Genomic DNA, 23,832 nt, shown 5'->3' on the forward strand with positions numbered 1-23,832 from the left:
GAGAAAAAAGATTAAAAATGTGCAAATGAGTTTTGGCGCCTAAGCGCCGGTTAAACAGAGAAGGCCGCGCCTAAGTGTCAGAGGTCCCGCGCTTAAGTGCCAGTGGCAGTTACTAGACAAGTAAAGTCGGCGTTTGCAAATTTTGAAGAGGTTTTTGACCATGGATGAAAATTATCATGAAAGGATGCATCTTAAGGAGTGAACAAGGATCAAATTTAGAGAAAAAAGATTAAAAATGTGCAAATGAGTTTTGGCGCCTAAGCGCCGGTTAAACAGAGAAGGCCGCGCCTAAGTGTCAGAGGTCCCGCGCTTAAGTGCCAGTGGCAGTTACTAGACAAGTAAAGTCGGCGTTTGCAAATTTTGAAGAGGTTTTTGACCATGGATGAAAATTATCATGAAAGGATGCATCTCTTTGGGAAATACATCGATTTGGGACACATTTTGAAGAGTTTCCAAGGCACCCCTTGGAGAACTATAAAAGAAAGAAGAGAGTGAAAAGAGTCCTAAAAATACTTGGAAAGTTTTGAAAGTTCATCAATTTGGAGAGTTAGTTGGAGAGATTTTCAGGCACCACTTTTACTTTTATTTTATCTTTTTTGTTAGTTTATTTTAAGTGATTGTAAAGAGAAGAGATTCAAATGAACTTCAAGAATTTTGTGGAGAACTTGAGATAAGTTTTTATCTTTTTGCTTTGAGACTACATTTGGTTTTAATTAAGACTTGTTGTTGGTTTGATGATGATTTCTACTGTTAAACTAAAGTGTGGTTTTATTTTCTCAATGGATTCTGAGTAGTGTTCTTTATCTTTTTTCTTAAAATAATAAGTAATTAAGTGTTGAATGGAAGTTGTGGAGAGTATTGATCTTTAATGTTGGAAGAAGTTGTGATGATTTAAATCCATGTACTTTTGTGAGAACATGTAAAAACCGAGTTGGGATTGTCTCAGTCAACAATTGGAAAGAATCACATGAGGTTGTATGAATGAGAATGCAGTTCATATGATTGAGTGCAAATAAATAGGGAAATATTCATTGAAGGGTGTAGAGTTAGAGGACTTTAAAGTGACATGTTAAAGCCCCAAACTTGGTTTATTGTTTTAGGTTCTGATAGAGATGTTAGCCCCCAGGTGGAGGGAATCGATGGAACTCTAGAGTGAGAGCTATTATCTTCCTTGCCTAGCCGGTCTTCAAAACTATTCAAACTTTAAATTAGCAAATGTTCTTTATAGCAACTCTAGTAAGGCTAAAGAATATTATTGCTCCTATTTGGCACAACACAATTTGCATAGTTCACAATAGAATTCCTAGACTTATTACTGATTCGTGATAAGAAGAAAGTTATTTTTCTTATTAAGTGTTTTTCATCTACAAAACTCTTTCATCTACAAAACTTTTTCATCTACAAAACTCTAGTTATCTTTTTAAGTTGTTACTATTTTGTCAAAATATCAAAAATATTTGAATTTTTATCACTGCAAAACATATTCAAGTAATTGTCTTTTTAAAAATAGAAAGTTTTCTAAAAGTACATATTACATTAATTGCTTGTGGGTTAGATATTCAGGTCTTAATCAAAAAATCTTATATTACTTGATAACGATATGTATATTTGTGTAGTATCCCAATATATATAAATTAAAAGTTAAATTCTTATTTTCCTTCAGGATCAAGTTTTTGGTTCTGTTGCAAAGTAAGGAAATATAAGTGAAATATAATCTGAATTATAGTTGTACTTAGCATATTAGTAGTATCCAAGGATCATATGACAAATTACCATTCCTCTTAAAATGAATTGAGATTCAGAAATCTTACACTTGATTACTAGGTGTTCTTATATTTATAGTTTTAACCTAAGTTGTTAAAAGTTTTTCTTAAGTTATACTATTATATTTATTAAACTGAATTATAGAAACTTATAAGTTAATCTCTATCATAAGTCATATTTTTTTATGTAATAAAAGAGTCACTTGAGGACAAGTAACAATTAAGTTTGAGGGGATTTTGATACACCAAAATAATGTGAAATTTTATGCATTCATTTTATGCTTAAATTTGGTGATAATGCACATTAAAGAAGGGTATTTTTATGTTTTATTGCAAGTATATGGATTTTAGGCAATTGAAGCAAAAAGGAGCAAAAGGAAGAAATTTGGAGTTAAAAACAAGAATTTCAGCATCCTGGAGCTAAAGGCAACATAACTAGCGCAGAGACACCATTTTCCAGAGAGTTGGCGCCAGAAGCATCATTTTACAGAGAAGCAGTGCCAGAAGCTCCATAAATGGTGCCAGAGGAAGCTCCATAATTGGTACCAAAGGCGCCAAAATCCGGAAAATAACTTGAACTTCAATTGACTGGCACTAGAGATGAAATAAGATGGAGTAAGGCGATTAGTGACTATTTTTTAGTGATTTTGAAGGCTCCATTCAATTCAAACACCCCATGGAGTGATTTAATCAATCTAGAAACTTTGGAAAGGCTCTTGAATGAAGGGATTTGTCTCTTGGTGTGAAGAGGTGTGTCTTTTGGGAAAAAAAGAGGGAATTTTGATTTCTTTTGAAAATGAAGGTTTTCCCTAATTCTAGAGAAGAGAGGGGGTTAGAGATTTGAAATGAGAGTTTGAAGAGAGGGTTAGCATGAGAGATAAGTCTTGGGAGAAGAGAGGATTTTCTTCTAAAGCTTTAAGAGGAGAGGGAATGTGAGAGATTTCTTCTACATTACATTTCTAAGAGAGTATTGAGTGTGATTGTAAAGAGAGAAATTGCTTAAAGGGAACTTCAAGGGATTTGATCGAGAAGGAGTGTTAGATAAGATGTATTCTTTCCTTTCTTCGTTTTGTAAACTTACTTATATATATAAAATCTATGTTTTGTCATATCCTTCTCATGAATTATGAGTAGTCTTCTTTATCTTTCATCCTATAATGAGATATGGTTTTGTGAAGAATTAACTTTCATTATAAGGTTTTAAATGTGAATAAATTATGATGATTCAAACTCTGATCTTCATTTACTTTTTGATCTGGCTAATTGAAAATTTTAAAATTTATTGAGAAACATAAGATCCAAAAGGGCTATGCTTTCTACAACAAGGTAAGATCCACACTCAATTCCATGGGTGAGAATGTAGTCCATGAAGTTGTGTGCAAATAAATAAGGAATATACTTTGATGGGCGCAAAATTAGAGATTTTAAGGTGAAAAATTAAAATCTCCAATTTGGTCCAGTTGCTTGGAAACTATAGTGAGATTGTTACCCCTCAGGAGATGGAAAAGTGAGAACTCTGGAGTGGCATCCAATATCCTCTCAACCTAACCACGAATTTAGGGATCAAACTCTGGATTAGTTAATGTTTTTATGCACTCTTAGAGAATAAAGAATAAGATTGCACCTATTTGGCATAATACAATATATATATATATTCACAATTCATAAACAATTTTGTAAATGGGAAGGAAGTTTTCTTGAATTTGAACTCTTCACTACAAAACTTTGTTTAGTCCTTATAAGTTTACTTTTGAAGTTTAGTGAATAGTTAACTTAGTTATTTTAACTGCATTTCATTTAACGCACAGAAACTTTACTTTAGATTTATTTTGCTTACTTAAGTTTTATAGTTTGAATATTGTGTTTGACGTTATAAATATAAGAATTTCAAACTCACTATGGGATCGATACGTAGGAATCCATTAGAGCCCATTATTACTTGAGCGATATGTATACTTGTGTTATTATTAGTTTTGGCAGCTTAAATATTTTAAAAGATAAAACCATTTAAACTGAATTATTTTTATTAGGATTTAACTGCATATTTACAATTTGTGTTACGGCATTGAAAGATATTTACAACGCACCACACAAAACCGATTGCATTAGTTGACATCTCTCACTCTTCTATCAATGCATTATTTTCACTGAGAGATGTGCCTAGGAGTTGTTAATACAGATTCATTTGTATAGATTATGATTTAGATGAAATTATCAAATTTATTAACTGATGGTAGGAGGCTTAAAAAGTTATAAATGATCAAGAATTTAATTTTCCTCATTCAAGCTAAATGCGGCCTTTAAGGCTTTGCACTACTTCATTTCTTCCAAGCTACTTATCTATTCTAATCTGAGAGAGGTCACAAGAGATAGATTCTCTTTGAACTTCTGCATCCAAACCATGAAATCTATTAATATAGGGTCCCTCATCCACCATTCTAAAGTTAGTTTCCCCAAGGCGGGATCCATTATTATTTTGGGGCACCCATCTACAATCTTCTTGTTTTGTGGAAATTCAAGCATGCATTTTGGGAGTTGAGAGGAGAAGCTTTATCCTTTAAACCCTATCTCCAAAACTAACTTGAATTTATATGATAAGCATTTCTCAACTGTCTTCTTCTCACCCCTATAATTCATATTGACAGCCTCATCCTTCCATGAGTTTAGCTTCAATGTCTAAACAATTAGGTAAGCTGGAGGATGATATTATTGTTATTCTAACTATGGTTAATGAACTGATAGATCATATATCACACATAGATTGACAGAACAAAAGCCAATACAATCAATTTGCTAGTTTTTAAGATGCCCTGCTGGCAATGTATTGGAGGAATCTGTCGATTGGAAGAGACAATCCCATTGAGTTCTCTTTTTATTCTCCCTATTAACCCTACAAACATATGCAATTGATGAAGAAGGACTCTAAGGAGGAAGAAGAGGATGAAGAAGAAGAAGAAGAAGAAGAAGAGAAGAAGAAAGAAGAAGAAGAAGAAGAAGAAGAAGAAGAAGAAGATGATGAAGATGATGATGATGATGATGATGAGAAGGGGGAGGATGCTGAGGATGAGGAGTAGTTTTATTTTCTTTTATGTGAATTTTTATGATGTTATTTTTATTCAATGTTGCTGCTACTATTTGTATTTTTATTGAATTAGTCTGTATTGTGGAATTCATTTTATATTCCTTTTTGAATATTCAGACTTTCTGGTGCTAATTATATTCAGTATCTTGTTTAGTTCAGATTTACTTTCTATTACCTATGAATCTTATAATATACACATATGGTAGGAAGCAGTTCTATAATTTTTCTCCCCATTTAAATATATGTTGTAAATTGCTAAAAATGTTTGAAACTAAGTTTGAGGGAGGGGTTGGAAATCTTGTAGAGCTTAAACTTATTTGTCCTAAATAAATTAAGTTTGAATTGTTATTTTTAATTAATTTGAGGAAAGTGGGGGATGAATTTATAACTATCAAAATCATGAAGAAGTAGAAACATAGTTAACTTTTTTAAACTCGATGTAAATTAAGTTAGACTAGTGTTAAGTAACTTTGGCAATTTAGCATATAGGAAACTGTTTAATTTTTTTTATAAAAAAGTATCATATATTTTGTTAATTATGTGTATTTAGATAAATACTTAAAAGGAACTAGGCCTCATTAAAACTGTTTTTTCATTTAATACTTCTTATACATTTGAAAAATTAAAAAGAAGAGAAATGTTGAGTGTTTAGTTTAAAAAGATGATAGTGGAATTAAAAATGATCACAAGGCCTATCTAGATATATTAATCCTCATAAAGTTATGTTAAGGATTGAAACATTCATCCTAAAGCAAGGAAAAGGAGTATAAAATAAAATATAAAATGAGGAGAAGCCTTATCAAAAATTAGATTCATTAGATTCTTCTAAAATTTTCAACCTCACTACATTCTTAAATTTTACTACTTACCATCTAATTTACCTTCTTTAACATGTGTTAATTTCTTTTAGAAAGTAAATATAAAATCAAATTTTCTTGGTTGCATGCAAAGTTTCTTACATCCTAGGGCTAGAACAAATCGAGAGGATGACACGTAAGTGTTGACCTCACTTTTGGTTGAGGTTTAGTTTTTCCTCTTTAGAAGGCTATCGCCTAGCCATAGACTTTCCTGTTGACTATTCCTAGAAAACTAGAAAAGGAACCCTCACCATTAGAAACTCTGAACTCTTCATTACTCAACTTGAACCTCCACATATTAGTCCTAACTTCTAGCACTTAGTAGGTAGGGTCAGTATGGAGGATATCAAGGAGAGTCCCTATAGGACTGCTTGACCTTAGGGCTGACCCTGGGTGTTATTATGGAGCTAGTTCACTCACTTGCACTCACTATCACCCACAATCACTCATAATCCTAAAACCCAAATTGTTGACTTTGATCCCTTGATCTTTTGGGAGACTGATGTAGATGGTCCCCTGACCCACCTAGACCCACTAGCCCTAGGCTAGAGTTTAGCTAAGACCAGTACATATAGGATCCAAATGAGGATTTCCTTGGTCCATAGCTCATACATAGTGTTTGGTACCTCAATTCTACCCAAAATATTCAACCTAGCCTTTTGCCCCTAAATCCACCCAAATTACCTAAATGCCTTCGAAGCCTAAATTTGGACAAAATTCCTAAATTCACCCAAAATACCCAAATTTGTTAAATGATTTCAAACTATTTCAAAATACTCAAATTGCCCAAAACCACCCAAAATTGCCAAAATTACCAAAATATCACCAAATTTGCCAAAACTACAAAAATACCCATGGGACCCAAAATTTTCCAAAACATCCAAAATCACTCCAAATGTCTCCAAAACCCATATGTACCCTTCAATTGAACTCAATTTCGTCAGTTTGAACATTTTGACCAAAACCCCCAAATTACCTTTAAAGGCCCAATCTCTCCAAATTCATCGCAAATGTCCATTAATTTGGCCCCAATTCCCCTCAATTTCAATCCTAAACTCAAATTAATCTTTCAAATAATCAATCCAAACCAAATCCAATCCTAATTGCCCCATGCTTTGAGCCTAATTTTGATCTAAATTAAAACTCTAATTTTGATCATATGACTTAACCCCACCAAATTGAGCCCCATAGCCTACTAAATATCCCCAAATTAAAATCCTAAACTCTTCATAACAATCCTACACATCAAATTAGATCTTTAATTGTCCTTGGTGAAGCCTCAATTTCATTTAATTTTGACTCAAGTCCGAAATCCCCAAATTGGCTGTCTCCAAATTCCACCAAATTGAATGCCCTAACCCCAAAATTGGCACCCAATTAACGTTGAAAACTCTTTATGAAATTCCTATAGACCATTTGGAACCATAAATTTAGACCTAGCCCAACCTAAACCTAAGTCTAACCCAACACCCACCCAACACTCCAAAGTTGACTAAAAGCTAAAATCCTCCAAATTGATCTAAAATCCTCCAAATTGAACCTCCAAACTAATTCAAAATCACTCAAAATCTTTTTCAAACCTTTTATGACAATCATCTACATAATATTGACCAATAAATTGAGCTCAATGTCATGGCTAGCCTAACCCAAACCCAACTTCTAGATACTTTGACCCAAATTGAACCCATGCACCAAAATTGACTTAACCATGACTAAGCCACCAAATTGATCACACGAGATCCACCAAGTACACCCTATGGACCAGGCTAGACCCACCTAAACTAGCCAAGGTGAGCTATGGGTCATTGGTCCTTTGATTTATGGAATTTCACCCGATATTTGGTCTAAACTCAAATATCTTTGTCGTCATCACTTACCCTTACGAGTTAACCATCATTAGTAACTCCCTGACCTCCCTGAGCCAAGAAGTGACCATACTCGGGCTAGCCACCACCTTAGCCACCGGAAACAGCCAGCCCAAGGGAGCCCCAACGGGCCAAACCCAAAATTAAACTTCCTTGAGCTGGCTAAGTCCCATTGGCCATTAGCAACCAATTCTCAGCCCTAAGCTCCACCAGACAGCCATGGCTATGAATGAAGCTCTCCAGGCCAAGGAAGAGAGTGCTTGGAACCTTAGGGAAACTTTTCCAAAATCTCACCAGAGCTTCTCCAAACCATCCAAACTGCAATCCTCTTGCTCTCAGCCACTGATAGCCACCCCTTTGAGCCAATTTCTTCACTGAAATTTTCCCTAAAACTAAGAAGGATCTCTCCACTCCACCAGAGTGCACCAAACTTCAATTAATTGTGCACACACTATCCCCACAGTGAAATAAGTTGATTCCCCACAGAAGCCCCCTCTCAAATAGTCTCTAACCTAGCTCTAGACCAACACCTTAAATTGAGTTTGATCAAAATGATACCTAGATAATTCAACAGGGCACAAGGCTTCATCTGAAGGTTTGTTGGATCCAATCAAAGCTACCACAAACATATGATTGAGGTCTCCCCTTTCAGACAAAGGTATTGAGCTCTAACCTTAGCCCAAGCTTATTTTGTTTCTCCATTTATGATGGATTCATTTCATACTTGATTAACCGTATAGATGTGTTCGTCTTGAGTAGATGAAGGTTTAAAAACAAATCACATGTGATTTGGTTGATTCCATCTCTAGATCTTAAGGTTTTAGTGTGAACGGTTTACGGGTTAAGTCACTTGGGGACAATGAACGGATGTCGTTCGATCGCGCGTGTACCCGATAGACAGAGGAGATCAAGTCGGACAGACTCTTGATGCGTGAACCGCGGACCGCGTGGTAGCTTAGGTGCATGGCGGCGTCAAATAACAAACCGCAGCGTGTGGGTCCGGAGCCATCATAGGATCCAGTCAGCGCCGCGTTGATAAGTAGAAAAATAAGGATTTTGAATTATTTTAAATGCATAAATTTCAAAAATCCATATGTTTCTCTAAAAAAAATCATAAAAATAAAAGAAAAATACCCACTTGCTCAGTGAATAGAGGAGAATAATGTGGACGAAAAATAAAAAAGTTTCTTATTCCCTAATTTTTAATGAATTAGATACCCTTTGAAATATTTTAATTTATTATGATCAAACATTGCTCACAATGGCTTGAATATTTGAGAGTTTGTTCCCCATCATAGAGGAGATGTTCTTTAATTTTTCTAAGGTCAGAGAGCATCTCTATGCTTCTAGCCATAATTTTCAAGCTAAGGTGGCCACTTTGGCTTATTTTATTTATATAAATCAAAATATCATTTGAAAAATTATGGGAATAAATTTAGTAAGTTTCTTATAGTCAAAGAAGTTCTATGGTCAGAAAAGTCTAGGAAAAATGTCATGATACTTTGAATTATCCTGTAAATTTCCATATTTAATTAAATATAAATATCTTTTGCTAATTTTTGTAAATTATTTACGTATCAAAAATTGACAAAATCAGTCCCACATTGTTCATAAAAATCATGTTAATCCATTGTAAAAAATTGAAAATTATTTGATTAAGTTCAAGTATTAAAGTTGATTTTCGAAGGAACCTTGTATTTTTGTACAAAAATAATTATAATAAATTAAATACACTTGTAAAAATTATGAATAGTAGTTTTTTGAGTTCCTTGTGATCAGGGGCATTCAGGAAAAATAATTTTGTTTTTTGGAAAATACTTTATTTTTTAGTCTTATTTTGAATTTTAAAATAATTTAATAAATTAAAAATTTCAAAAATATCAAAATACTTAAAAATATGCTTAATTACTCTCTAATCGCTTAGGATTCATTAAGATATTTTTCCTAATTTTTCCTAAATTAAAAATAATTTTTAAAGGCTTAAAAGTGAATTTTCCTCATTTTCCCATTAAAATAATTATAATAAATTAATTTAAAAAACCATTAAATTTTGTCTAAGTATTTCTCTGACCTAGGGAAACTCCTAATAATTTTGCTCATAAATAAAAACTTTATCTTGGGAAGCCAAATAAATTAATTTTTAAAAATCCTATTTTCTAAATTTAAATAAATAATTAAATTAAATTAAATTTTTGAGACGTTTCTCCTCTAATATTGTAATTACCTAATGGATATGACACTCTAAACCCTCAAAGTCATTTGAGTTATGTTTAATGAGTTACGAGGTGAAGTGTCTTAAGGGTAAAATAGTCATTTTAGACTTTGGTGTCTTAATCAAAATTTAGGATTAACAGAGGAAAAAATCAGTAATTTTGATCTTCATAATATGATTGGATGATTGAAATATAATGAGATTAAAAGGTAGAAACTCACTCACCACCCTTGCACAACATCAACAAAATCATAATTCTCCTAATCTTTATGACTTGGAAGTCAACTAAGATCAAATGATTCTTAAGTGATGGGCTTAAGCTGGAAAGATGATAATTTACTTTTCTTAAGCCCAAAGTTGAGGATGATGTGATCATTCAATAAGGATACATATCACTTAAATCAATATTCTGGCAATCACCATTTCACCTATAATGATTATTAAAGGCTTGGTAGTGACATAGTCTTGGTGTCTCAATTGATTGGATTTAGAAGATAATATGATTGGTGATTAACATCTTTAAACAATACAAGTCTGACCTTAATTGTGGGCACCACAATCTTAAATGACTTAAACTTACCTTAGGGGCACCCACTCACATAACTCTTAAATGAAACATCAATTGATTAATTGAGTATCTTATCCTTGGGAGAATTAAATTGTCAAGTTTCACTGAGCAACGGGGTAGTCACACTTCGACCTCAGATGATTAATGAAACAATATGATAAGTCAAAAATGAACTCATAATATTTCAAGAGATCTTCAAAGTGATTTGGGGTCATGCCCCGAGCACTTTGAAATCTATAAGACATTCTGAAGGGCAAATTGGACTTATTATATTTTGTTCTAAAATCATCTACTAGGATCTTCTGAGATTCAATAAAATCATAACTTAGGGTTAGGTAGCTAAATATTCATCTACTCCTGCAATTTTAAATTCCCTTTAAAATTATATATATTTCTTGCAAGTACTGACCTTTCAGGTGGTGGAACGAGAAGAATCAACAGATACGCTTTTAAATTAATACATTTACCTTTATGTACTTCTTGTGTCGAGCTTGCATGTTAAATAATGATGTCACCCTGCATGAAAACCAAAACTTCTTGGATAACCAAAAAATCAAAACCAAAACTAAAATCAACCAAGATAAAATTTGCCGCCACAAAATTCAAAATATAAAACAACTCAAAATTTAATCACAACCATAAAAAAAACAAAAACTGCAACTAAATTAAGACATCTCTATCAGATGATTGGGAATCCCTCAGAGGAGGTAACCTATGGTTGCTAACAAGACTTCCCACAATCTAAATTAAAGTATGGAACTCATTGAGTTGAGTTTATTAAATTCATTTAGACTAAGTGAATTCGAAAGAAAATAGTAGTACTGGAACGAGGGAACCGTAGGATCCTAACCGTTGTCGCTCTAATCAACTTTAACATGCCCCATAATATTTAAATAACCATGACCATAGGAACATTTGATTTGACATCATAACTTGAGACATTAGAAAACTTAAACTCGTCACGAAGAGGAGCACTATATTTTTACAATTATCATTGTGGGCAACACAACCATCTTCAACAGCAAAACATGTCTACACCAGCTGAACCATTCCTTAGAACTAAACAACAAATCCATAGGATTTCAAGGTTATTTGCTTATGCAACATAAATCCTCAACTTATCTTTAGGCCTTTGTATGACTCTGCTATACAATATAAACCCTAACAAGTCTTAGGTTTTTGAGGTTGTTGTTTGGCATGACTTAAATCTTCACATCTTTCAGGCTATTTATGTGATCGTTTCACACGAATGTAAGCCCTAACTAATAAAAATTGGCAGGATGAAACATCTAAACAATTTCTACTCAAAATTGAAGCCAAACCCTAGGATAGACTAGGAAGTCACCGAGATTCTCCTTCAGATATGTGACATCCCCTAATTCTTCCTTCTTTGGACTCTACAACAAAATGTTCCAAGTTTAGGTCATTCCCCTTTCACACCTCTTTGTCCGATCTCATTGAAAAGTCTTATCCTTTTGACCTCTAAGAAGAAAATATTCCCTAATTTTTATCGAGAGTTTTCTTAGGTGACTTCGGTTATTTAAGATGTAATTAACTATAGGGGCTTGCCCTTATAGGAAGCTTTTACAAACCTAACTTAATATAAACTCTATTTAATTATTTGTATTAGATAGGGGAACTTGTCAGCAAATAAAATGATTTTCGCGGACCAAACAGATGTCATATATTTCTTAGTTTATTTGATCGAGCCTCACCATTAAGTCTTGTGTTTATCTCTCGGGATAGATACAAAGTTTGATGTACAATGCTCTTTCATTTAAGCTATGAAAAATATGGGGTCAGTTTGATTTCATATTTTTCTAAACTTATATGTGACGGGATTCCGATTCTGGCGGCCGACAACTTCTAACAGGCAACTCCTCCAACCAAAATAGTGCTAATAGTAGGCGCCAACCACTTGGCGCCTAGGCTCCATGATGCTGGCACCTAGGCGCCACACTCATGGGCACCTAGACTCCCATGCTATTCCTTGTAAACTAAGAGAAGCAACTGCCTGAAGCAGTTTGTTCTGGTAGTTTGAGAAGCCTATCCTAGGGAGCCTTAAAGAGTTTATTAGGAAGTTGTGGGGTGATGTTTATGCTAATAAAGTGAGTATATATATATGGTATGTATCTGAGACTTAAAGGTATGATGAAGGAAGGTCTAGGATTGATAAAGATGTGAGAATTGTTTAGATTGGCTTGCTGTAAAGTCTATCCTTCTTCTTGTAGTGCACATTATAGGGAAAACCTTCAGAAGCAATAGCCAGGAGTCATGAGGAGCATTGTTTGAACATCCTTAAGTCATTGTAAAGGAAAGGAAGATAAGTTTATTGTGTCTTTATTATTGTATTCATGCTTCTTGGGAAGATTGCTTTACCTTACGATGTGATGATTAAGTAAGATGTGTAGAAATGTTAAGGTTTGTGAAATTACTTTTAATTTTTGAATGTGATGATTAACCTTCATATCTTCATTTACTTTTCATTCTGGCCAAGTGAAATGTTAAAATGTGTTGTGCATCATAATGACTCGGGAGAGCTATAGTAAAACCAACTAGGTTAGTCACGTTGAACTGTGGAGTATAGGTGGTTATGACTCATAGGTAGATGCAAATGTTAGGGAAATATTCTTTGATAGGTTCAAAATGGGATTTAAGAAATTAAAGTAATCTTAACTAATCATTTTTAGCACTCGGGAGAGGGTAAAGAAGAGAGTGATCCTATTTGTCACTAGACATTTTTAGAATATGCACTTTTCATTTCTTGTACTCCACTTACATCATTACAAGGGAGGGTATCTTTAAAACCTGATATTCATCAATCCAACACCTAGTTAAGTAGGATTTCAATCATACAATGCTCGTAATACTATAGGATTAGTTTGTAGAAATTTAACCCTATCTAATGTTTATTGTAAGAATGAAATCAGTAAGCTAGAACTTTTCCTAAGTTTAGTTCCCTCATTCCCCATGGAATTGAATTTCTAGACTATAATATCTTTTATCACTGATAAGACAAATGCACTTGCATGAGCACCTAGAGTGTAGTTGCATCTGAAGACGGGTATCAATCTTCTCTTCACAACGACCTCTGAAATTTCACTTCTTTTCTCTTTAAGTGAAGATTGGGGGTCTATATATTGGTTTTTTGAGAGGGACTTTTTTTTAGCGCATAACTCCCATGAACACTTGATCAGATAATCCCACTAATACTTAATGATTATAGGTGAGTTTCTATTAATCAGACTCCTTAATGACCTCAAAATTGAGTGATTTTATGCTTATTCGATTTCTCTCTTCAAGTGGCTCAATTTGACGATGAATACATTAATTGGAGTGCATTTGATCATTTAATTAATTATCCAAGGCATTATATTGCACTTTTTCGATTTGATCTAGGCTTGATTAATTAGCTCATAGTGAACCAATTATATTCATCCTATCCAAAAGGTCAGTTTGATAATAAATTTATTGAAATTGGGGCCCATTTGATTTTCAACTTGAATTTAGAATATTTTTTTATTAAAAAATGCATTGAGAGTCACATTTGATTATAAAATTTTTTTTATATGATATTAAGCAAAATAAGGTTTTAATTTTTAAATTTTTTTTTTGGGAAAAGATGAGGGCTACACTGAGTTTTTTTAGAAATAAATATAATAAATACAACCTTAAAACACAAATGCAACAAAACTCATACCTAAAACTAAAAAAGAACCAGCATAGAAAAGAGAAGAGAAAGAGAAATGCAAAAAACCAAACAATATGAACAACTCAACACAAAAATCAACTACTCCAAAGAGTTAAAAAGAGAAGAGCAAATCCAACAAAACCAGTCAGCAGAAACATCAAAGGTTTACAATCAAAAACATCTTCATAGACCCATCTGGAAAATTCTGCCAGTAAAAATGAATGATCTAAAGAGCTACCAAGATTTAAGACGTAACAATCTAACGAGCAATAATAGAGCTCCAAATAAACAACAATTAAATCGGTAGAATGGTTAGATTTCCCTCCATTATCAAATAAATATAAATATTCAAAAGAATGGTTGAAATTTAATATGTAGTTGGAAATCATTAAAGCTCAATTAAATTGAATTATAAAGAAAATAATAAGTATAAATCTCTTCTAAATTAGAAAAATTGAAGAAAATAAAAATGAATCAATCACAAACCACAAGACTAGAGCAAACTCCATCAAGCCAACTGAAGTACAACTTAAAAAACAAGCCCAAACAACAAGTAGCAAAGCAAAATAAAAAAAAAAAATGCAAAAAATAGAAAACCAAAAACAAAGAATTAACTCGACCAAGAGCACCAAACTAGACTTCTCCAAACAAGCCAAAAACTGATTAAATAAATGGAAAAAAAAGATTATGCAAAATGAGAACAGTCAAAGAAACAAAAAGCTACAAAATAAAAATTGTTAAAATGAGAAACACTAAGAGAAATGAATTGCTAAAAAAAAACAAAGAAAGTAGCAAAGCAACTAGCCAAAAATACAATATGAATAAAGTTCAAAATTATAAATCTGCCTATTAGAAATTGGAAACAATTTTTAAACTTCAACTACTTGGTGTTAAAGATAATCAACCAATGAATATAATGAATGCTAGAAGCAACAATGGTATGTTAATTTTGCTTTTTCATATAATTTTAATGGAATCAAGAGCAAAAAGACTTAAACGAGCAGTAGATAATATTTTTTTCTTCCAACCAGCAAACCAAAAAATGAATTTTATCAATAAGCTCATGACAATCAGAGATAACCAACTCAGGAAGTTTAATAATGACATCAAAGTAATCCCAACGTAAATGTTTGATAGAAAAACCATAAAAATTACAAATGAGATGTTGAAGACTACTATCAAGGCTTTTTTAAAATAAAAAAGTAATGCCAAATTTAAGAAAATTAATATGAAGATTAGAAGCTTTTTTAAGTAAAGTTACTGAGAGTAATTGTAATAAAATTAATATGATTGGAACCGATTTTACTAAAAATAAGAATATGATTAGCATAAATCAAATGATTTATATAATTTACATAATTATTTGTAGTCAACTGATTATCAGGCATGATAGGAAGATCACCCACAATGATAGCAAAAAGATAAGGAAAAAGAGAATTACCCTGTCTCAACTCTGAAGATGATAAAAAATAATCATTTAGATCACTATTAATGATAACAAAAAAAATAAACATCAAATGTACAGACAACTATCCAATAAATGAACTTACTAGGAATATCAATCCTTTGTAATCTTTGATACAACAAAATCTTTATTAAACTTATCAAAAGCTTCATAAATATCAATTTTAGCACAAAACTTTTTGATACTATTACAAAAATTAAAACCATAAATAAGTTCATTAGCTAAAACAATACTTTTAGCAATACCACGATCACTAACAAAAGCATCTTGATCTAGATGAATAAGTTTAGGAAAAACCTTCTTAAGCCCATCACATAAATTTATTACATAAAGAAAACGATTACCTCTATGGGAAAATTTAAAAGCAAAGAGAAAATCATTTGTCACAGAAATGCCGTTATTACCAGCAATAATCCAAATATCTCCGAGCAATACAAGATCTCCCCAACAAACTCTTTGTTGTTAAAATGCATCCAAACCAACGGGCAACCGGCCCATTACAGCTTTAGTACTACACTACGCGGTAAACATGACCGTAATTGGGCTACTGACGTCATACTTACTGGAAACCCATTTAATCCTTCCCTCAGCCACTTCTCCTTTCTTTCCGCTACCCGTAAACGTCAACGCAAAACGCTTCTCCTCCCCAGTCTTCTCAAACCTCAGGCTATTCGGCTCCACCGCCACCACAACTCCTTTCGGTTCATCAACCTTCACCATATAATCAACCATCGCCTCTCCCACATTCTTCACCGTCCTCCAAACAGTCACGTTCTCCTCGGCTTCTCCCAGCGACACCAATACCGATGGATAATTCAGATCGGCCTCAGAAATGCTCTTAATCTTCGAGCAGTCAATCTTCTTTCCCGTCACGATGTTTACTTCACGACTGGTGTAGTTCAATCCACAAAGGTAAGGCGTGTAATTCTCAACTTCAGTATCGTAAACTAAACCCGGATTCATAGCCTTCATTGGGTTTACATGGCCGGCCCCAAGTGTGAAATGGTCCGCCGGAACACCGCGTTCATCCACTATCGGTCTTTTGTTTTGGTCGAATATGTCTGCGGTTGTCATTATCGCGGATTTTATCGCTGCAGCGGACCAATTCGGGTGGTTGCTCTTTATCAGCGCTGCGATCCCGGCAAGATGCGGTGCGGACATGGAAGTGCCTGAGATTATGTTAAAGGGCTTCGGCGTTGGTGGACCTATTGGAAAAGGCCAGGCTGCAAGAATGTCGACGCCCGGGCCGGTGATGTCTGGCTTCAGAATACCAGGACTAGGGACGCTCGGTCCGCGTGAGGAGAAAAAAGCCATCGCTGGAGCAGGGGATATTCCTATAATCGTGCCTTCGAAAATGATTGACGCTGTCGGTATCTGTGAATCGGATATATAGGATTTTATTTTTGAACCAGCATAAAAACTTACTTCCGAAGCCGGTAGGACGTGCAGGTTTGCTTTTATGGAATACCCTTCCTGTTCACGGTTTGAAATGATTATTGCGGCTCCGCCTGCCGCTTTGACGGACTTGCCCTTGGCAGACGAGCCAATGTGGCCACCTTTGTCGCAAAGCACCACCTTTCCCCTCACATCAAGACCGTCAAGGGAGCCGTTGCCACAGAACCTTGCCGCTGGGTTTTCTGCCTGGCCGGCGTAGACGAGCGCAAGCTGTGTGGATGTGAAGTTATTGGGTTGGTATAACGACTTGCCGGAGAAAGTCAGGCCATTACCGATCTTAACTGTTGCTGAGATGGTGCGGTCAGTGCTGCTTGCAGCGACGGTTAGGATCCATGGCGCCTCGTTGAAGAGGGTTCTGTGATCTGGGCCGCTGTTTCCGCCTGCGCAGCTCACGAATATTCCTTTCTCGACCGCGCGGTAAGAAGCAATTGCCAATTCATCTTCGAAGAAGAGAACGGAGCTGCTGCAGAGGGATATGGAGAGCACATCGACCCCATCTTCCACTGCGGACTCCATTCCGGCCAATATATCGCTCGCATGGCATCCTTCTGTGCATACCTTTGAAAACGATACAATTTAATATTTAGAAGTCGAACACGAAATAATTTTATGCAAAATTTTAAAATAAGAATTATCGTGTAATTCTCATAAAAAGACAACATTGGTTGTTTCGTAATGCATCTGGGAAAAATATGAGTTATGCTTAGGCTGCAATGCTTAGGATTTTGCTACTGTTTTAGTAGCACATGTGTGGGGTCTAATAATATTGCAATTATTTGGATTTGTGCATACACAACTTGGACTTGTGCAGTGGGGTTTGCTTCATTTCTGATTAAAAATATATGTGGGTGAAGATGAATTATAGTGTTGTCATTACCAAGGAAGTTTCTAACCATCTAGGGAAGACTAATGAACATTTTTATTTATTTTATGGATTCAAGTTTAATTTGAGCCCTTTCTTTGCTTATTAGCCTCTCTTGTTTGTAATGAATGGATGGAAAAAGTATAGCTCTCTATTACATAAATCGAACTTCCTATTAGTATGTAGTGATACTTCATGCTTATTAGCTTCTCTTGTTGTGGATTTTACAGTTGGTCTAGCATTCTAGGTTGTTGCATATTCCTTGAGTATTCTTGTGTTACAAGACTCCCTGCAGGGTGGATATTTTATTAGTTGTTTTCAAGTTAATATTTAATTTGGAACTACGAATTGTTCGATATGTCATTGAATTTATTCTACAGACAATACTTTCAGAATTATATTTTTCAAACAATTTAAACTAAAATGTGTGTATATACTGAGGACGTTACAGTCTTTGGGTCAATAAGCAACGCATTCAAAACTTTTTTTTTCAAACATACTAACAGATTCTGAAACACCAGCTTTTGGGCAACAGATTTTTAAATACAGCTTTTCAAACTAATTTCTGTACAGCCACAGTTTAAACAAACGCTCCCTAAGGCCAAGGGGAGTGGTGCGAAAGAGGTGGGTTTCATTTTTCTTATACTTATCTCATTTTTTTAAATAAATATAAAGAGTGATCTAGTGACTGTTCTGTTTTTTTTATAGAAAAATTATGGCATCTGTAATTTTTAGTTTCAATCGAAAGAAGTTCTTATTTCTCTTTTTGGATTTGAGCATCTTCTCCGTCAAATATCGCCTCCATGTATTTTCTTCTTTATTGTTATTAGAATATTATGTTAATTGTATTGTCGCTAACTAACACGTATAGAAGTACCTAAATGCAAGAATTGTGTAGATAAGTTTTTTCTCTCAAATTTATTACGTACAATTTTAGTTCTCTATAGTCGTTCTGAGTATTATAAACATTTTTTTGTTATAAAAAAAATTACTTATAAGAATATTTTATCAGTTTTGCAAAAATTTGTACATAATTGATAATAAATCGAAGTTGTTTTTTTGGCTCCTTAAAATTTTAATGTAAATTAATAATTATTTTCATTAAATATTATTTAGTTTATGTTAGATAAAATATGAACTTATAAGTGCCAATGAAGATACCTAAATAGAAAATAATGCTGATTTTTTCAAATAAAAATTAAATATCTAATTTGATAATTAAACCCCAATACATTAAAAGAAATATTAAATCAGAGAGCTCAACCAAATTCATGCCCCAAACCCTTTCCCAGAAAAAAAAAAAAAGAAAAAAAAAACCAGATCAACCAAATAGCTCTATGCGTTTTCTTATTATAATTTCAATGGAATCTTGAATTATCAGAATTGCCGGCCAGACCACTTCTTTTATGTTGATGCCAAGAGAAAAGTTACGTACTATATATACAAATATCTTTAATCAATATGTTTATGTTTTTTTCAATTAAGTCCACAATCATTATTTTAGAATTGCCGGCCAAAGGACAGAGTGTATCTCATTAAAAAAATAAAAAAATAAAAATCTGTATTTTTCAACGTACCTTGTAAATTGCCAAGTGTGCCCTCGGAGCCATTCCGATCGCCACACCCTTGGCGATGCCGAGCACTTGCGCGTCCTCCACAATTGCGCCCGCGGCAGTGCTGGCCGTGTGCGTCCCATGCCCCATGTTATCATACGGAGGGACAAGAGCTTCACTCTCCTCCAACATTCCTTTCGAGGACGCCGAACCGCTAAGGAACGCTCTAGCCCCAATGAGCTTGTTGTTGCACTGCGATGCATTGAAGTCGCACCTTCCCTTCCATTTAGCCGGCGGAGGAGGCATCCCTTCGCCACTAAATGACGGGTGGTCGGGGAAGATGCCGGAGTCGAGAACGCCGATTACGATGCCTTCTCCGCCTCCCAATCCTTTCCAGTTGCCATTGCCGGGTGCGTCCTGAACCAGGCCGAGGAAGGAGGGCGTGTGGGTAGTTTGGATGGAGAAAATACGGTCGGCATGTGCGCTGATGAAACCTGGCATGGCAGAAATCAAATCCACTTCTTTCTCAGTTAGCCGAGCAGCAAAGCCGGTGATGGTGTTTTCGTAAGTGTATATCATTCTTTTTATGTTTGATGTTTCGGTGGTGGGCGGTAGGAAGGAGTGGTACCATTGTTTAAGATTGATCAGGAGGGAAGATATTTTTTCGACGCGGATGATATAGGTTTTACGGAGGGAATTCTCGGCTGCGGAAATGGAGGGGAGAGAATGGGTAAGAAGGAGGAGAAGGAGAAGCAGCGATAAGAGGCGGAGGGCGCTGCTATTGTTCCTGTCCTCCATTAGTTGTCTGAGTTTTGGATTTGTGTACGGGCTGTTTTATATTGGGGAGAGAATGAAGGCGACATGCGACATATTTTCTTTTATTTCTTTTTAATGCGGGCCATACCTAGTCAAAATTTATAGGAAAGTCGCGTTACAAAATTGAAAATTCTAATAATATATTTCAGAAAAAATTTAGGAAATAAAACTAAAAGGAATGATAAAGAAACAAATATTAATAAAAAATTTAAAACACAAAATAAATGGAGTGAATGAAAAAAATATTATTTTAATGAACCTAGATTTCAACTAACATAAAAAAAAAATGAAATGAGAAAAAAATCACATTATGATTAGAAGGGCAAGACAAACATAATTTAATTCTAATTTCACCCTTAAAGTAAATTGATTGTTTCTATTCTTGTTATAAAAATTATTTATGGGAATAATTAAGCTAATGAAGTGTACTATCCAAGCCTTAAAAAAAAAAAAAAAACTCATCTTTCAGGAACAAAATTCTTTCTTATGATTATGAAATAGAAAAATTCATACTAAACCACCAAACTAGCAACAACCCAAAATCACACAGGGTTTTAGAGAAAAGAAAAGCCACAAAAATAAGACTCAAAATATTAAAGTTGAAAAAAAAGATAGACATAAGAGAAGAAAGAACTCACAAATAACTATCATCTAAGCATTATGTATAATTTTTTCTTGAAACAAGTAGGCTAATTAAGTGTATGATCCAAAACCTGAGAAAATCGAGGAGGAGAAAGAAAAAACTCATCATTCTAGAAAAGAAGTTTTCTCTTGTGATTATGAAATAAAAAATCTTTAGCTAAACTACAAACTTGGCAAAAACTCAACATAAAATAGCTAAACTACAAAGCTTGCAACAACTCAACATCAAATAGAGTTTCAGAAAAAGGAATAGGCTACAAAAATAAGACTAGAAATTTTTTGAAAAAAAGGCCGACATAAGAGATTAACTCACAATTAACTATCATCCAAGCATTATGTGATATTAGTATAGTATAACACTTCTTTAGGAAAATCCGACTAATTTCAATTTCTACTTTTAAGTCTCAGGATAAGTTGGATCTTCTAAATATAAAAAACATTAAAAAAATAATTTCCCTTAAGATATGTTTTTTCCCTTCAATCCAAACAAAGTGAAAAATAATTTGTTCGACAAGAAGAAAAAGCATAGTAGCACTAGGGTTCATAATGCTTTCAAACATGTAATAACTTAGGAATAGAAACTAATAACAACAAGCCTTTATCCCACCATGTGGAGTCGTTTGGATGAATCTTTTTTCTCCATTATGTTGTATTGAATGCCATATTTTTATTTAATTCTAAAAATAAGATAATTTTAATACAACATGCCATAATCTTTTTTTGTTTACCCCTGCCTTTTTAACATAAGAAAATCTAAAACATCTATTCTCCTAACGGGGTGAGATCAAATGTTAGATATTTATTGTGACCAAGCCATCTAAAGTGACTATTTCTAAACTTGTCTGCCACTAGAACTACTAAAACCCTTTCATAGATTTATTAATTTCACCTTCTATCTTTAAGTGTAAAGAAACATAAAAATAATAAATAATTAGTAAATTGATTTACAATGATTGATAACTATATTTGTAGTGGGATGTTCAAAAAAATAATGAGGGTCGACCTTCGTATGCTGCTTGCACAAACTAGAACTTCTATTTTTGAATAAAATAAGTTTTGCTAAAATAATAGTAGTTTGTGGAAACTAGATTTGATCTTTCTAAGAATAGAAAACAGGCTTAAGAGCATCCTTTAAATCAAATAATTTCTTACACCAGTTCTCATTAGAAAAAAATTATGCAGAAACTAAAGCACCTTGTAAAATATATATTAGATTTATTTTAAAATATAATATAATCAATTAATATATTGTTAGTGTGTTGAAATTTTCTTTTTTTAATTATAGACCATACTTCAAGATGTAACTGACATGAGTAAATTTTAGGTGATTTCACCTACTTTAGTTCCTGCATTTTACATGTTGTTTTGTTTAATTTATTATGGATTTACAATTATGGAAGGTTTTTTTAGTGATATACAGGTTATGGATGAATCTTTTTTCTCCATTATGTTGTATTGAATGCCATATTTTTATTTAATTCTAAAAATAAGATAATTTTAATACAACATGCCATAATCTTTTTTTGTTTACCCCTGCCTTTTTAACATAAGAAAATCTAAAACATCTATTCTCCTAACGGGGTGAGATCAAATGTTAGATATTTATTGTGACCAAGCCATCTAAAGTGACTATTTCTAAACTTGTCTGCCACTAGAACTACTAAAACCCTTTCATAGATTTATTAATTTCACCTTCTATCTTTAAGTGTAAAGAAACATAAAAATAATAAATAATTAGTAAATTGATTTACAATGATTGATAACTATATTTGTAGTGGGATGTTCAAAAAAATAATGAGGGTCGACCTTCATATGCTGCTTGCACAAACTAGAACTTCTATTTTTGAATAAAATAAGTTTTGCTAAAATAATAGTAGTTTGTGGAAACTAGATTTGATCTTTCTAAGAATAGAAAACAGGCTTAAGAGCATCCTTTAAATCAAATAATTTCTTACACCAGTTCTCATTAGAAAAAAATTATGCAGAAACTAAAGCACCTTGTAAAATATATATTAGATTTATTTTAAAATATAATATAATCAATTAATATATTGTTAGTGTGTTGAAATTTTCTTTTTTTAATTATAGACCATACTTCAAGATGTAACTGACATGAGTAAATTTTAGGTGATTTCACCTACTTTAGTTCCTGCATTTTACATGTTGTTTTGTTTAATTTATTATGGATTTACAATTATGGAAGGTTTTTTTAGTGATATACAGGTTAGCGGAGAGCATACGTGCATTTTTGAACGAGAAAAACCATGAAAAAAACAATCAGAGCTGGCGTGAGCATGTCAAAGAATGGATGCCTGCAGCATGACCGCACCGCTTTTTTAGAGGTTCGACATGATCATGCTCGGATCAGGCTTGACTATGCCACCCAATCGAGATTGCTTGCATGAATACACTGGATTTTGGTAAGATGAAGTCAACAAAACAGGAAATACTTTTGAAAAGTTCTTTCTTCCCAAATCTGAGAATTTCATTATAAAAAGAGGCCTCGGGCAATTTTTGAGAGGAGACATTGTTGACTGCTAGAGACGAAATTTGGAAGGATTTCAGAGATTCTCACTTATGATTTCTTCCTTGTATGAGGTTGAAATCCATGGGGCATTTTCGGCTCCTTTTCTCCTTGATTTTTCTTATTGATTTTGAGGAGAGATTGTATTAAGGAGAGGTTTGTTGTAGTGAAATAGGGAACAAATTATTTTGTATGTTTTTTTACTTTCTAGTTTTACTTGTAACAATCATTTTTATGGATTTGATTTCCATCATTCTTTCTGAAATTATTGTGGCTAAGTTCTTTTCCACAATTATGTGATGGAAGAATCGTGATTTTGTGATTTTCTTGGATTGTTTTCCCCATTAAGATTTTTTGAGCTTTTATGTCTTTATTGTTGTGTTAATCATTAGATTTTATTAGCTCGTGTCTAGGCAATTAGGATGATAATACATTTTTTGATCTACAACTTTTGCTTGTTAAGTAGATGAATGAAAT

General features: G+C 33.6%; 1 protein-coding gene across 1 annotated transcript; it reads right to left on the reverse strand.

Annotated features, from left to right (window-relative positions):
• Window positions 1-15,872: 15,872 nt before the first annotated feature.
• Window positions 15,873-20,257, reverse strand: LOC110037587 (subtilisin-like protease SBT1.7). The gene is made up of 2 exons (XM_020742269.1): window positions 19,398-20,257; window positions 15,873-17,516 (listed from the first exon to the last, which is right to left on the reverse strand). Exons 1-2 carry the CDS (start codon window positions 20,169-20,171, stop codon window positions 16,020-16,022), a joined length of 2,271 nt encoding a protein of 756 aa, XP_020597928.1. The 5' UTR covers window positions 20,172-20,257; the 3' UTR covers window positions 15,873-16,019.
• Window positions 20,258-23,832: the final 3,575 nt, after the last annotated feature.

Source organism: Phalaenopsis equestris, unplaced genomic scaffold (assembly GCF_001263595.1).
Source record: "Phalaenopsis equestris unplaced genomic scaffold, ASM126359v1 Scaffold221752, whole genome shotgun sequence".
NCBI classification, from domain to species: Eukaryota; Viridiplantae; Streptophyta; class Magnoliopsida; order Asparagales; family Orchidaceae; genus Phalaenopsis; species Phalaenopsis equestris.